Genomic DNA, 13,463 nt, shown 5'->3' on the forward strand with positions numbered 1-13,463 from the left:
CGGTAACCCAATTATAGTCCTGTACAAAGTATACGGCGGTTCGATCGCATGAATAAAAATCTGGGGCTTGGGACCGAGAAAAGGCCGCGGGTTAGCCCTGTTTCCGGGCCCAAACTTTGACCAAAATGTCGAACGCCGAACTGGAGAAACTGCAGATGCAGCTCAGAAAGGAGATACAGAGCCATCAGGTGAGTTGTGGCGGGCTGAGGTTGCTGTCTTTGGGGAGTTGTTGCTTGTCTTTTGGAGTGGAAAAACAACAGGCGAGTTTAGTGGAGATATGCACCCCTTGTGACAGTGTTAAATGCCCATACGCGTAGTGCGTGTACGATTCACTACACACGAACACAGTGCTGCATCATCACCACCAAAAGTGTGTCTCTCGGAAGTTTTTATCGTCCCAGTTTTCCCTCATTCTTTTCCCTCGGCCAGCTGTCTAATTTCACCCGGAAGTAAGTGATTGATGTACCACTGGTCCACAAATAGGGATCGACTGCATTCAGTTGTGATTGGGAAATGGGTGTAAAAAGGTTGACCTTACGACGAGACCGGTTTGTGTGGGTTTTTTTCTTGTGAGAAAGATGAGGGTCTAGTCTCGGAACGTAGGCCTACGTATGTTGTAAGTGTTTCCATTGTCTGTCTTTCTTGTGCGTGCGGAATGAACTTTGTTGTTGTTTCACCGCGAAGCTATTTTGCTTTCTCCCTACAGATTTTGGTGGCAAAAATGAAGAACGACCCTCAGGTAAGCCACGCAATTTCTTACAGTAGTGTGTTGCTTTTGTTTAGCATCGAATTATAAAGTTAATTCTACAGGGAAAACTCCAATCACGAATGTGTGTGTGTTTGTGTGGTGGTGGCCATTTTAAACTAATTTGCATAAACAATCAGTCATTTAATTTCATGTTATCTTTTGAATTTTGTATAGATGCAAAATTGGCATTTTTACTTAGGCTATTCTAGGCCTACCATGTTTTCTTCAAATGAATATTTGAAGTTTCACATCGGGACTTAAAACATGTTGTTATTTTATTTTTATTTTTTTAGAATACAGAACTAAAGAAGCAGTTGCATGACCAACAAGCTAAAATAACAACGTTGAGTGAAAAACAGGTACATTCGTGTTATTTGTGTCGACGTACTTTGTGTTTGTGTGTTTTTATATGACATGTTTAATATGATAGATAGTGTATTTATTGATTCGGCTTTTTGTTTTTAGTAAATGATCTTACAGCACCCTCTTTGACATGTACGCGAGTGGGCCTGCATTATAAGGTATTAAATTACCACCATCGTTTGAGCAGCTCCTGCAGCAGAAAGGATGGCGCGTCTTAGTGAGAGATCCCGGGTTCGATACCCTTGTCACGCTCGTTCCACATTTTCGGTGTTTTGTTTTTATCACAAACAATAAGAATATATTCCTCTTTTATTATTTTAAATTGACTCCTACATTTAGTTGCAGAGTATTTCACTTTCTTTTTGCTGATTCTTGGCTTTGCCTTTGGAGGATTCTTTTTAAAGGGTCTGTAAATGGTCTGATTCCCATCTTGTGGGTACGAAGTCACAACGACAATGTTGGCGTGGAACCAGACTAAAATTTGTCGTATAATTTTAAGTCCCCAAAAAACAGTAACTGCGCATGCCCAGTGCCGTTCCGGCTTAATATCATTTACTAAAAGAAAGCCGGATCCTTTTAAATATCAACTGCCTATAACAAAACGTGCAATTAAGTATGTTTTGTTATCTTCCTATTGCTGTGTCTGAATAAAATATTACTTATACATAGTGAACATTAAACTAACTTTCGATGTAGTTTTAGAGTGAAATTGAAACATATTGAAGGAAATCACTGCATTGAAATTAATGCCAGAGGGGTTACTCATCAAGAAAAAAATTTGACTGGCAAATTCCTCAAGTTTGTTGTTTTTTCAATCTATAAAATGATAAAAATCATTATCTGGCATAAAATTGTGCAAAGGCATATTTTTCCTAGTGAACGTATGTCTTTTCATTTTCCCCGAAATTTGATACGTAAGTTACGCATGACGGGACTAGCTGGCACTTGTTTTTAAAGTGAAATTTCACGTTTGCCTGCTTTCCATTACTTTAATGGGTTTGGGTATACTGTGGCCTTTTACCAATATGGCTACTGAAAAAGAAAAAAGGCAATTTGAAGCACCGTACAAAAGGTCAACAAACGTTGTGATGAAGATGGGCCTATCTCACTTTTGTATTAGTCTTTTTTTAATAAAGTGTTGTGATTCCTAATGTGATTTTTAAACCCAATAAGGAACTGCCCACAGCCCCCATGAATGTGAAGATTTTATTTTTGTGAAAACTTGTATTTTTGGTAGATTTTTTGTATTCTTTTTTTTTTATATAAAATAAATGACATTTGTGCATCTGTTTTGTTTGAAGCAACAAAAGTTGCGGGTGCTTAAAAATACATAATAACAACTAGCCTGATGAAGTTTTAGCTCTGTGAAATTTTGTCAGTTACTTTTTGGATAGCTGCAAATGAGCTACTCTACATGTACCTTAAACTTGTAAATAATCATACAAAATTGAATGAATACTTTCTCAGCGCCGTTAGATCACCAACTCATTTAAGAATACAGTAGAATTTCAAACTTCTTTTTATTTATTAAAGTGAATAAAATAAATAAATAAGGCTTTGGATGTGGGTGTGTGCATACAATTCCACCAAGTCTAGCATTGTTAATGTCTATTTTCAAATTTTTTTTTCTCCAAAATACCAAGAATTTGATAAATTTATGTGAACATTTACAATACACCTTCTCTATTGCACCACTACATGCACTTCAGTAAATGTTTTCAGTTAATGTGTACAATTTTGATTCCTGCATAATTTATGACTAAGAGTACAGATGAGTGGTCCGCAGTTTTCAATGAATGTACACACTATGTACACATAGCTTATAATAACCTGTTGGCCGATACACATTTTACATGTAGTCTGTGTGCTTGAATACTAGAAGTGGGACTGTACACCCATACAAAAGGCCTGCATTGAATATTGTACACTTCAAATTGTACATAGAACTTTGCTGTGGACATATTAATTTATGAATACCAAGCCAACTACATGTACATGTATGTATACAGCACATATGTAGTGCACGTCAATACAGTGTATGCACTACACAGTATGCTGCTTGCCTTCCTCTGTGCATGTACGTTTGTACTCACACAATACAAGTTGTAGACTGTACTGTGCATTACCATCTGTATTGCATACAATTCTCTCACAAGGTCAAGGCTTGTGTTATTAACCAAAAACAGTCTCCTTTAAACCATGAAATTTTAATATCTCTGTGGAGGTCATGCTGAGAGACCCTGCTGGAATTGGTTGAATTATCTGTTGAAATGGGATACCCGTAAGTTTGTTTGTGTTTTTGAGTTGCTGCGCATAATTTATTCAGAAATGTATATCTGTTGAGTTGCTGGACGTGGTTGTGCAAACATACGTACATGTACGTATGCACCGGTATGCATGTATACCCAAATCTAAAGTTTTTATTATGGGTCCAATTTTTATGGATTTAATTGCCCAGCTGATGGAAGGGGTATTTACTGGAGTATTCAATAAAATATTCTTCAAATTTATTTAATAAGGAATTTTGAAACAAGGTACCGGTACATGTAGATGCATTTCATGTTGTCATGAAATGTAAAAACTTGTAAAAGACTCATCCGAGTCCACTGTTAATGTTATGCATGTATACCCAAATCTAAAGTTTTTATTATGGGTCCAATTTTTATGGATTTAATTGCCCAGCTGATGGAAGGGGTATTTACTGGAGTATTCAATAAAATATTCTTCAAATTTATTTAATAAGGAATTTTGAAACAAGGTACCGGTACATGTAGATGCATTTCATGTTGTCATGAAATGTAAAAACTTGTAAAAGACTCATCCGAGTCCACTGTTAATGTTTAAAGATTGATACGCTTACGGATTTATGGTAATTGATATGCAAATGTTGTGTCGTGCTTTAAAAATGCTAATCCGATCATGACTTTGCATGAGGTCAAATCCCACGATAGCCACATTAACATAAATTAAAAACAGTTCCAGTGAGTGCATAGTAATTACATTTGTAATTTTTTTTTTTTTTTTTTTTTTGGTTACGTTGCACCCTCAGAAAAAAGTTGTGGAGCAGCTACGATCTGATCTTGGTATACAAAAAGAAGTGCCAGCAAAAAATGAGCAGGTCGGTGATGCCAAAAAAACATTGACTTCCTTTTAAAAGCATACTTTAATTGTAATAATCTGTTTGACTACTATGTGCTTTGGTCATGTTGGTTGACTACACTTTTGATGCTGTTTGGCTGGGGCAAAAAAAAATCCATCATATCACATCCAGACGTAATTTTGTGATCGCACATTTGGAGTGGCAATCAATTATGTCTGTGCACCAAATGCATGCACGAGTAGCACTTTTGTGACGTAACTACAGTGGAACGCTGATATAATGAACTTCGCTGGATCCACAGAAATTGTTTGTAATAGCGATCATTCGTTAAAGCGATTTTAAGCTGCCAGTGCTCCAGTACTCACTTTCAATAAATAGTGCCCTTCAGAACTTCACCCTGCACGCCCTGGTAGTTACTGAAAGATGACTTTGAACACGTACCGACTATTGACTAATGTAATTACACAGTTATTTTTTTAGTTTACTACCTACAGCAATGTGAGGCCTTCCCCTTCTACTCCTTGGGGAAAAAATAGCCACTTGACTCTCGTCTGTTGACATTTTTCAGAACAATGCTTGGTACGTTTTGTACACAACAATCGGGAGCCAAGGACGATGTTCGGTATAGCCGAATGTTTGGTATAGCGGTGTTCGGTATAGCGACGTTCCACTGTATAGACGTGACTCTAGGACCATTCTATTGGTGTGCTACTTACAATTTCTGTGAGATGGACCAGATGTTTTGTTACATGTAGTAAAAAAAAAAACGGGTAGTAGAAAATCAAGTGTTTGGGACAGTGTTGTAGTCGAGTCCATCACAAGTCCATCACAGGTCCATCACAAGTCCACCACAAGTCTATTTCAAGTCCATCACAAGTCCATCACAAGTCCTCCAGTCTCAAGTCAAGTCACTAGGTATTCAAATAACTGTAACAAGAGCATTCTTTCATCATTGTTCACCCCTTACTTGTGACTGGACTTATGAAAGGACTTGTGATGGACTCGACTACAATACTGGTTTGGGATTGTCGGGGAACTGGAACCTTGCTATGAAATGAATCCAGCTTGTTGATTATGTCAAGTCTCATTTTGCCATTTGCAGGTGACATCCACCCCTCTCACCACATCCCAGAATCTCAACATCCCAAACCGCGTCGTGCCCCCAACCGCGGTCACTAAGACGCCCCCAGGGGCACAGCGTGGGTCCTCCCAGCACCACCAGCACCAGTCCCCAACCACACCAACCCGGATGTCCATCTTGACCAACAAGCCCACCATGGTGACCATCAAGGTGCCTAATGTAGCGAGCCGTTTGGCGCAGAGCAAGCACGCACCTACGGGTCAATCACTACCAAAGGTGAGCATCCCACAAACAACATGGCCTGATGCATGCTAATTCGGGCGATTCACAATGCACTGCGCCACCAAGAGTTTGCCATGAAGAGTCTGGTTTTTTTTAAGTTGAATGAGTGTCAGTAGACAACTTGAGCTAATTATTTATAGGCTGGGGCATAGCGTTCTGCCACCTTAAAAAAAACACCATATTGATAAACAGAAAAGAAAAGGGCAAACATTATACTCGAATCAAACGCTGACGAAACTAATGACCCGAAAAACTAACAATCCCAAATGTCCCCTGCTTCGAATTTGTCAACCATCTCCCACAATGCACTGGGAAAAATTAACTCCCCGTGGCTAACTCTTGGTGCCGCGGTGCATTGCAAAACGCCCAAATTATCAAAATATATCTGGCAAAAGCGAAGTATAGTGGAATCCGGCGACCGGAATTAGAAGCTTGTGCGGTGGTGTCATGCTCACGCATATGCTGCATGCGTTCTTAAAGATGAGGTGCACACGCATTTTGGTTTTCCTATTGGTCGAAGGAGCCCGGAGTGCATGTGCATTACCTGAGCGCGACTCGCATGAACCTGGTACCAACCGCAGAAACTGGCTACCGCTGGATTTGTCTATAGTGGAGTCCGGTGACCAGAATTAGAAGCGGTGGTGTCGCGTTCGCGTGCGAAGACATTTCCGTCATTTTTTTGATATATGTAGCCTAAGGTGTGATGAAATAAAAATGACTATTGTTTCTGTCATGACATGAGTACAAAGGGTACTTTTGAGAGCTATTTTTCAGGTCCTGTTTCGACCCGAATGCGCAATTTGTGTAAAAGTCGTCGTTGCGGGCAGCAAACAAAACACAGTAAATCGTGACGTAATAAACAGGACTCATTTATGCTACTCTGCATCGGGAGTCCTGTTTATTACGTCACGATTTACTGTGTTTTGTTTGCTGCCCGCAACGACGACTTTTACACAAATTGCACGTTCGGGTCGAAACAGGCATGACAGGACTTGAAAAACAGCTCTCAAAAGTACCTTTTGTACTCATTTTATGACAGAAACAATAGTCGTTTTTATTTCATCACACCTTAGGCTACATTTACTCGAAAAATGACGGAAATGTCTTCGAGCATTCCACAACCTCTTTAAATCCTTCAGCTCATCCAAAATCTACTCTGGAATCTGACAGTTGATCTTTCAATTAATTCTGTGTGTAGTGGCTCGTAACTGTTTCAAATATCGAACTTAATTTAAATCCTTGGAACAATTTTGGATTGATGCAACCCTGGAACACCAGTCTGAAGTGGCTGTAAGACCAACTTGTCATGTGTCTTTTTGTTTTCATATAGGAACCTAGCAGCCCCAGTAACCTGTACAAGAAGCTTACTGCCTTACCAAGGCCCTCCATGTCCAACCAAGGTGGTGCTAAGAACAATGCAAGCAAAAAGCCCCTTTCTCCAGAGGAACAGGTAAATCACTTCTCTCACTGGTACACAACCACTCATCTGGTATTTTATGTAGTACATTGTATTTTGCAGGTTACCGTTCATAGGCAGACGTTATGACATGGGTATTGTGATAAAGTATATTGCTTAGGGACATAGTAAAGCTACTTGGCATGCTACATGCCAAGGTTGACATTCCATTGAAATATCTATTTACGAGAGATGGCTTGGACATTTTCAAACGTTTATGGTAATCCTGTATTTCTTATTACATGTTTCCACATGCTCCATTTTACCTGATTAGATTAAAAGTATCCCAGTTGAGACAAACTACATGTTGTCGGAATGCGATAATAATCCAATGTTTGTATGCCTTTTTTTCCTATTCCTTTTCTGGAATAGATCTCTCTCATAGGACACCATCTCCGTAGCAAATTACAACTGCGTGTTCAACGCCATCAGGTGCGTGTGCGCGCAGTGTGCAAAATGTTCTAAACACGTGCGTGTTGCTCAAAATTTCTTCGAAATACTGCGCAGCCGATGCGCGTTACGTAAATTTGACGCCCAAAATACCGATGCACATGGCAATCTGTAGGAAGTGACGTCATTTGAGAGAGACCTATTGTAGTTTCAGAAGCCCACTGTTCAATTAACTAACCAATTTATGCGTTTCAATTTCTTTCTTTCTCGACAGAAACTAGAATTTATGGCTTCGCTAGGGCTGATTACTCAAAAGACAGCAGAGCAGCTCAAGTGTAAAAGGTCCGAAAGGAAAAGACGGAGCACAGCCAACCCTCAGTTCTCCAACTACGACAGACAAGAAATGGAGGTGGGCAACTGGCTCTCAAATTGTATTCCAACTGCAGTCTCGGGCCTCTTTGTTGAAGTTCAAGTCTTGAGACATTTGGTTCGAGTCTGAGCTCAAGCCGTCAACTTGTTCGCATCTTACTCCCTGAGTCACATGTTTGAATAGAAGGGATACACATGCATTTGTGTATTATCCTGGAAATCAGTGACCAGGACCGCACAATAATTTGGGAATTCCTTCTTTACACCACCATTGTTGAACATTACCTGCACTTCAGGTAGTTACATACAAGTGATATTTCTCGCTATAACAAACAAAAAAGAAACACAAGAATTTGTTGTTAATACTTACAACAAAAAAGAAACTGCTAGTATTAAGAATAGGAGTTCTCAATGACAAGTCGTAGCCAAGATAGTGGAGGTCAAGTCAGAGTCACCGAAATAGCGACTTGAGATGGACTCAAGTCCGAGTCCTGGATTGGAGTGATACAACTTGTAATAATCGAGATGGTCTTTAATGCAGATAGTATCCTTACATTAAACACAACACATATGAAGTCTTCACGTACTTCCTTAGTGACTCTTAACTTCTTGGTTCTTGGTTGGTTCATCTCCTAAATACTCCGCGTTTGAGTTTATACAAGAGACCAGAAACACTGGGGCAAACCCCTTCTCTTAGCGATAAGTGTCACTGGGTTCTTTTACGTGCATTGCATTACACAACACATGGGACCTACGGCTTTACGTCCCATCCGAAGGACGAAGCAATAATGGTTAAGTGCCTTGCTCAAGGGCACAAGTGTCCACCCGGCGGGCTGGAACCCACGCCACTGTTGCCTCTGAAACACCAGATCATAAGTCCGGTGTTCCTAACCGCTAAGCCATGACACTCCATAACTGTTGAATCCCTTGTTTTTGTGGTCACAACAGAGCCGGCAGTCAGCAACCCGGTTCCTTGCTGCAAACGGGTTTGGTCAAGAAAAACGGAAAAGAGGTAAGAATTGCTAAATGTTAGTAGTTACTTTCTGGTCCTGCTTCTTTTTTTTTTCTGCCAATGTCTAAATTTATAATGTTCAAGTTTTATAAACATGTCAATGTAACCTTCTCAAAATATAATAGCATTTAAGAACGAATTTGATATCATCTTACTGTGCACAGCTAGGGTTACAAATCCTTAGATATTTCATCCTACAATTAAAAACAAAAAAAAATTGTTGCCTGTCACCCAGGAAAGCTTCACAAAGGTTCGGATGGTTCGATGGACAACGCAGAGAATAGTCTCAACGGTACACTCCATAAACAGGAAGTCGATGTAAGTATTTGGAGGATTTGAGTTTTCATTTTTCAAAATTGCTACAGTAGTGAGAATCACATTCAACCCTTACAACCATAAATGCTTCAGTATATGAATAATGAATGTTTATGAGTGCAATGGTAAGAATATTTTCATGAGGTGTAAGATGGAATGTCGATGCGATGCGAAGCCGAGTGGAATGGAACATTCCATCTGTCACTGAATGAAAGAATTATTTCCATTGCACGAATGTGAAAATTCATTATGCGTTTTATACAATGCCTGAACAGATCCTCATCATCTGATTGGTAACTTGTAAACAGGTGCTATGAATGTACAGCATCAGAGCTATCAGATATTTACCGTGGACTGGAACTTCTATTTTTGCGGTGCGACCGCATCGTGCGTTGGGACCAATATTTCAGTGACATGTGGTTAAAGACCTGCCAATCAGATGACAGGGATTTATTCAGACGTTATATAATATCCCATCCCATATGATGGGAGTAAGGTTTAAGCATTTCACAAGAAACACTTATTTGAGTGGTACTACATGTATTTGAAATGTGATTACACCAAAGCGCAGACAGAGAAAAAGAAGTGGTGATTTACTTTGCTCCTGTTTCTGTACCTTAAAAAATAAAAACACCAATCCTTCCCTGGATTCCACCCATCCCGATCCCATTTCTCGCCTTTCTATGCATGTGCCTACTCGCCCCTCTCCCTACCCCTCCCCCTACTCTTCCCCTTTTTCTTCTCAGCTTTCCCTTGTCATTAATGTGTCTCACTCTCAGCATGGCCCTCAAATTCCCATGCTGTTTTAAACAAGCATCTCAACAACTAGGAAAGTTCTGATATGAACCTTGCCTGTTAAAAACAACAGCTGAAGTTTGTTAATGGGGAATAGTTTGGCAATCCCAGATCGAAAACAGCCGATATACACGGGGAAAGGCTTTGGGATCCATTAACCCTAACAGAGCACAACCCATCAAACCCCAATGGCATGTTTTGTTGGAATCTGTCAGGATGGGTACAGTACCCCTAAACTGACAGCCTTTTACATTGGGTTGGCACACCTCCAGAATCAAAGTCAGAAATGTGTGTGTGCAGTTTCCCATAATGGTGTTAGAATTTGCCAGGATGGGTGTGGTTCCTAGTAAATCATGCTAGGCCTAGGGAGTTAGGGTTAAGCTCCCATCTGAATCTTAAAGGTAGAGTAGATCATTTGTCGTTTGTGCATTGGTTTCGTTTGAAGCAACAAAAGTCCTCAAAATCTAAAGACAGGGTGCTTAACAACTAACCTGATGAAGCGTTAGCTCTGTAAATGCTGTGTATTCCGAGAAAACAGTATTCTTGGATCTCGATTTCAACCAAAATCAGCATTTGGAACATGTTCTCATTTAGCCAATTGCAGCTACGTGATGTCACGCACTGTACCGACAAATAATAGCAACTGCGTGTGTGTGCGTCGCGTCAATGCTTGCGCGTACCCATTCAGGGATTCCCCCAATTACAAACCAACTACTTGTACACCACAAACAAAAATTTCCAAAAACTCTTGGACTCTTCTTTGCAAATGACCTTCTTTCATTGTTTTCTTCAAAATGATAGTATGCCAGTCTGAATACTTTCGCTTGGAGTTTTGTGCTGTTACTATCTTGAAACCAAGTAAGCTTTTTAACAATAATTTGGTTTTTGAATACATGTAGCTGCAAATGATCTACTCTACCAAACTACCGGTATTACAGTTTTTGAGACGCTGTCTAAAGCCATGTCCAAATGGGTATTTTGTGGTTATGGCTTACCATTGACACACTATAATGGAAAGCACTAGCATACACAACAATGTCTGTTTGGACAACACCATGCTCTCTCTCCCAACTCCCCCATTGGCATGTTCCTTTCTTCTGCTTAACATTTCTGACCATGTGCGTCACCCTGTGCGTCACCATGTGTGTGTGCTCTGTATTTCCAGAAGCACCGGGACCACTGCTCAACCTGTGGTCTGGCCACGGATGAGCTCCTCATGTGCGACACCTGTCCCCTGGTGTACCACCTGGGCTGCCTCGATCCCCCTCTGACCGCCGTACCCCCCGGCATGTGGAGTTGCCCGCAGTGCAAGGTACACAGATTTGTGTGTATTCGGGTCACTGGCAGAGGTCGGGATGGAATGGTGCACTGTGTGAAATAGGGATGTTGTGTTGAATATGAGGTTGCGTATTAAGGCTAAAAAATAACATGCTCAAGTGTGGCAGTTGTGTTGTGTCATAGTTACTTACAAACTAACAACTGCTTTCCATACCATTTTTTGATGACTTACATAATTTTTTCAACTTTGCCAAGTCATGACATCCTTGCCTTTCTTCACAACGCGGATTCATTCCATGTTTTAAAAACGTGAGAGCTTGTGTGCCATAAAATAAAGGATCAGTTGCACAGAAAATTTCTAGAAAGCAGTCTACCCATGAGTAGTGAATTGAAGGGCACTTCAACTAACATCATATGGAGCATTCATATGCTTTTTAAGGATAGCGGTGTTATCCAAGATGTTATAGGGATGATGGCACCCAATAAGTACCCCTATAGAGTTTGAGATTTTAATGTAAACAAAGAAAAACAATATTGGTGAAGGAAAGGCCTACTACATGTACATGCATCCATACATGTATATAACGAAAGATGCATGTGTTTTGGAGTGGCTATTTTTCAACCCTTGAGAGACTTCAAGTTGTTACAGGTCCCTGCACAGTGTTCTCCAACTTTGACAAATTAAGGTTGCTGCTAGGCGTCGGTAATATTGAAAAGTTAAAAAGGGTGGGGTTGGTCTTGTACATTAATTGGTGCTTTAAGACGCTATTCCCTTGAGCATTTTACATGGATAGGGTATTTCATGCTGCTTTGGCGCAGTTTGTAATGTTAAATATAATACGTTAGCTCAATTTATCTTTCCTTTTTCCTTTGTTGCTACATATTTTGGGTTGTAAGGATAGAGTGCAAATTTTTTAACTTGGCAGCTTGATTTTAAAGCATGTGTTGACTTTCTAAGCTTGCCGGAAGTCGCGCAAAGCTTGACGGCCCGCCAGGCATGTTATACAAGTTGGAGAACACTGCTGCATTGTTTGTACTAATCTGGCAAACCTATGGGGTTAGTAAGAGGTTGAAGTTGTAAAAGGGTTGTTTCAAGGGTGTTGTATTTTGCTGATTCCGTCATAGTTAAAAGGTTCCCAGTCTGGGAATTGGCACGGCACGCTAGCCATCGTCCATTCCTACGTCCAGCATCGGACTGTGAAGGAAGAGGAAAAGCGTCGACTGCAGAGGCGAGCATCGGAGCTGCAGTATGAGAGGATACAACTGGAGGATAAGGCTAGACAACTCAACGATGCAATAGCTGTAAGTCCTTGCAACTTTAAATCACAAGTCATCACAAGCAACCACAAATCATGAGGTGTCACAAGTTATCGGAGGTCAATCCCAAGTTGTCATAAGTTTTCACATGTCAATTGCAGGTCTTCACCAGTCAATAACAAGTCCTCCTACTTCCTCCTCGAGTCATCGTAAATTGTCCCAAGTCATCACAAGTGGTCAGGAAGCCAGTCACAAATCAATCAGACATCATCACAACACAACACATGCCATCATAAGATATCACAAGCCATCAAGTTGATCACAAATTGATTGCACGTGGTTACAAGCCATCACAATTCATCACAAGTCATTACAAGTCAAGCTAAAGTCAATCACAAGTCATCGCAGGTGATCACAGGTCATCACAGTTTATCACAAGTCATAAGGCAACAAAAAATCAATCACAGGTCATCCAGTCTCAAGTGAAAAGCAATCTAAGTGAACTCTGACAAAGGTATTCCTTTGTCATTTTTCATCATGTTACATGTACTTTTGACTTGCAATATGAGTTATGATTAACTCGGCAATCACCTCTGACGCATACTCACCAGGGCCCAATTCCGTGAAGCTACACAGCTCTCTTATTTAGTTCACTTGTTGGATTCTCGAGCACCAATCCAGCAATCTCCTGAAGACAAACAGAGTATACCGTTCAAAACGTCAAGACCCTATTCTCACCACTGGCTCTCTTCAGCGCCAACACTTTGTCCCAAAAGAGACGTATTAAATACTGTTGCCTCAGATGTCCTTGATTTTTATGGAAATGTTTTCGGCTCTTCCAAAATTTCCTTCCAAATTTCCCGTAGAACGCCATGGTCCAGTGGTTACGGTGTTTGACTCGTGTACAAAGGTGCATGGGTTGGAACCGTACCAGGAACATGGTGTTTGTGCCCTTGGGCAAGACACTTAACTATAATTGCCTCTCTCCACCCAGGAGTATAAATGGGTACCTGTGAG

The 13,463-nt window shown here is 40.5% G+C and overlaps 1 protein-coding gene across 5 annotated transcripts in view; it reads left to right on the top strand.

Annotated features, from left to right (window-relative positions):
- The window catches only part of LOC119742100 (PHD finger protein 21A-like), a 24,143-nt gene continuing 10,680 nt past the window's right edge, over positions 1-13,463 (top strand). For 2 of the 5 annotated variants that reach the window (XR_005272832.1, XM_038218158.1), the window contains exons 1-11: positions 2-188; positions 707-739; positions 1,042-1,107; positions 4,161-4,229; positions 5,314-5,568; positions 6,905-7,024; positions 7,695-7,829; positions 8,738-8,801; positions 9,037-9,119; positions 11,077-11,223; positions 12,315-12,491. Coding sequence is in view for 4 of the 5 variants with exons in the window: in XM_038218158.1 (XP_038074086.1) it covers positions 126-188; positions 707-739; positions 1,042-1,107; positions 4,161-4,229; positions 5,314-5,568; positions 6,905-7,024; positions 7,695-7,829; positions 8,738-8,801; positions 9,037-9,119; positions 11,077-11,223; positions 12,315-12,491 (1,212 nt within the window). In the remaining variant the exon portion in view is untranslated. Of the gene's footprint in view, positions 189-241; positions 450-706; positions 740-1,041; positions 1,108-4,160; positions 4,230-5,313; positions 5,569-6,904; positions 7,025-7,694; positions 7,830-8,737; positions 8,802-9,036; positions 9,120-11,076; positions 11,224-12,314; positions 12,492-13,463 lie in introns of those variants that run through there. The other 3 variants (XM_038218272.1, XM_038218264.1, XM_038218312.1) reach the window with 3 other exon arrangements.

Source organism: Patiria miniata, unplaced genomic scaffold (genome assembly GCF_015706575.1).
Source record: "Patiria miniata isolate m_02_andy unplaced genomic scaffold, ASM1570657v1 HiC_scaffold_1, whole genome shotgun sequence".
Lineage (NCBI taxonomy): Eukaryota > Metazoa > Echinodermata > Asteroidea > Valvatida > Asterinidae > Patiria > Patiria miniata.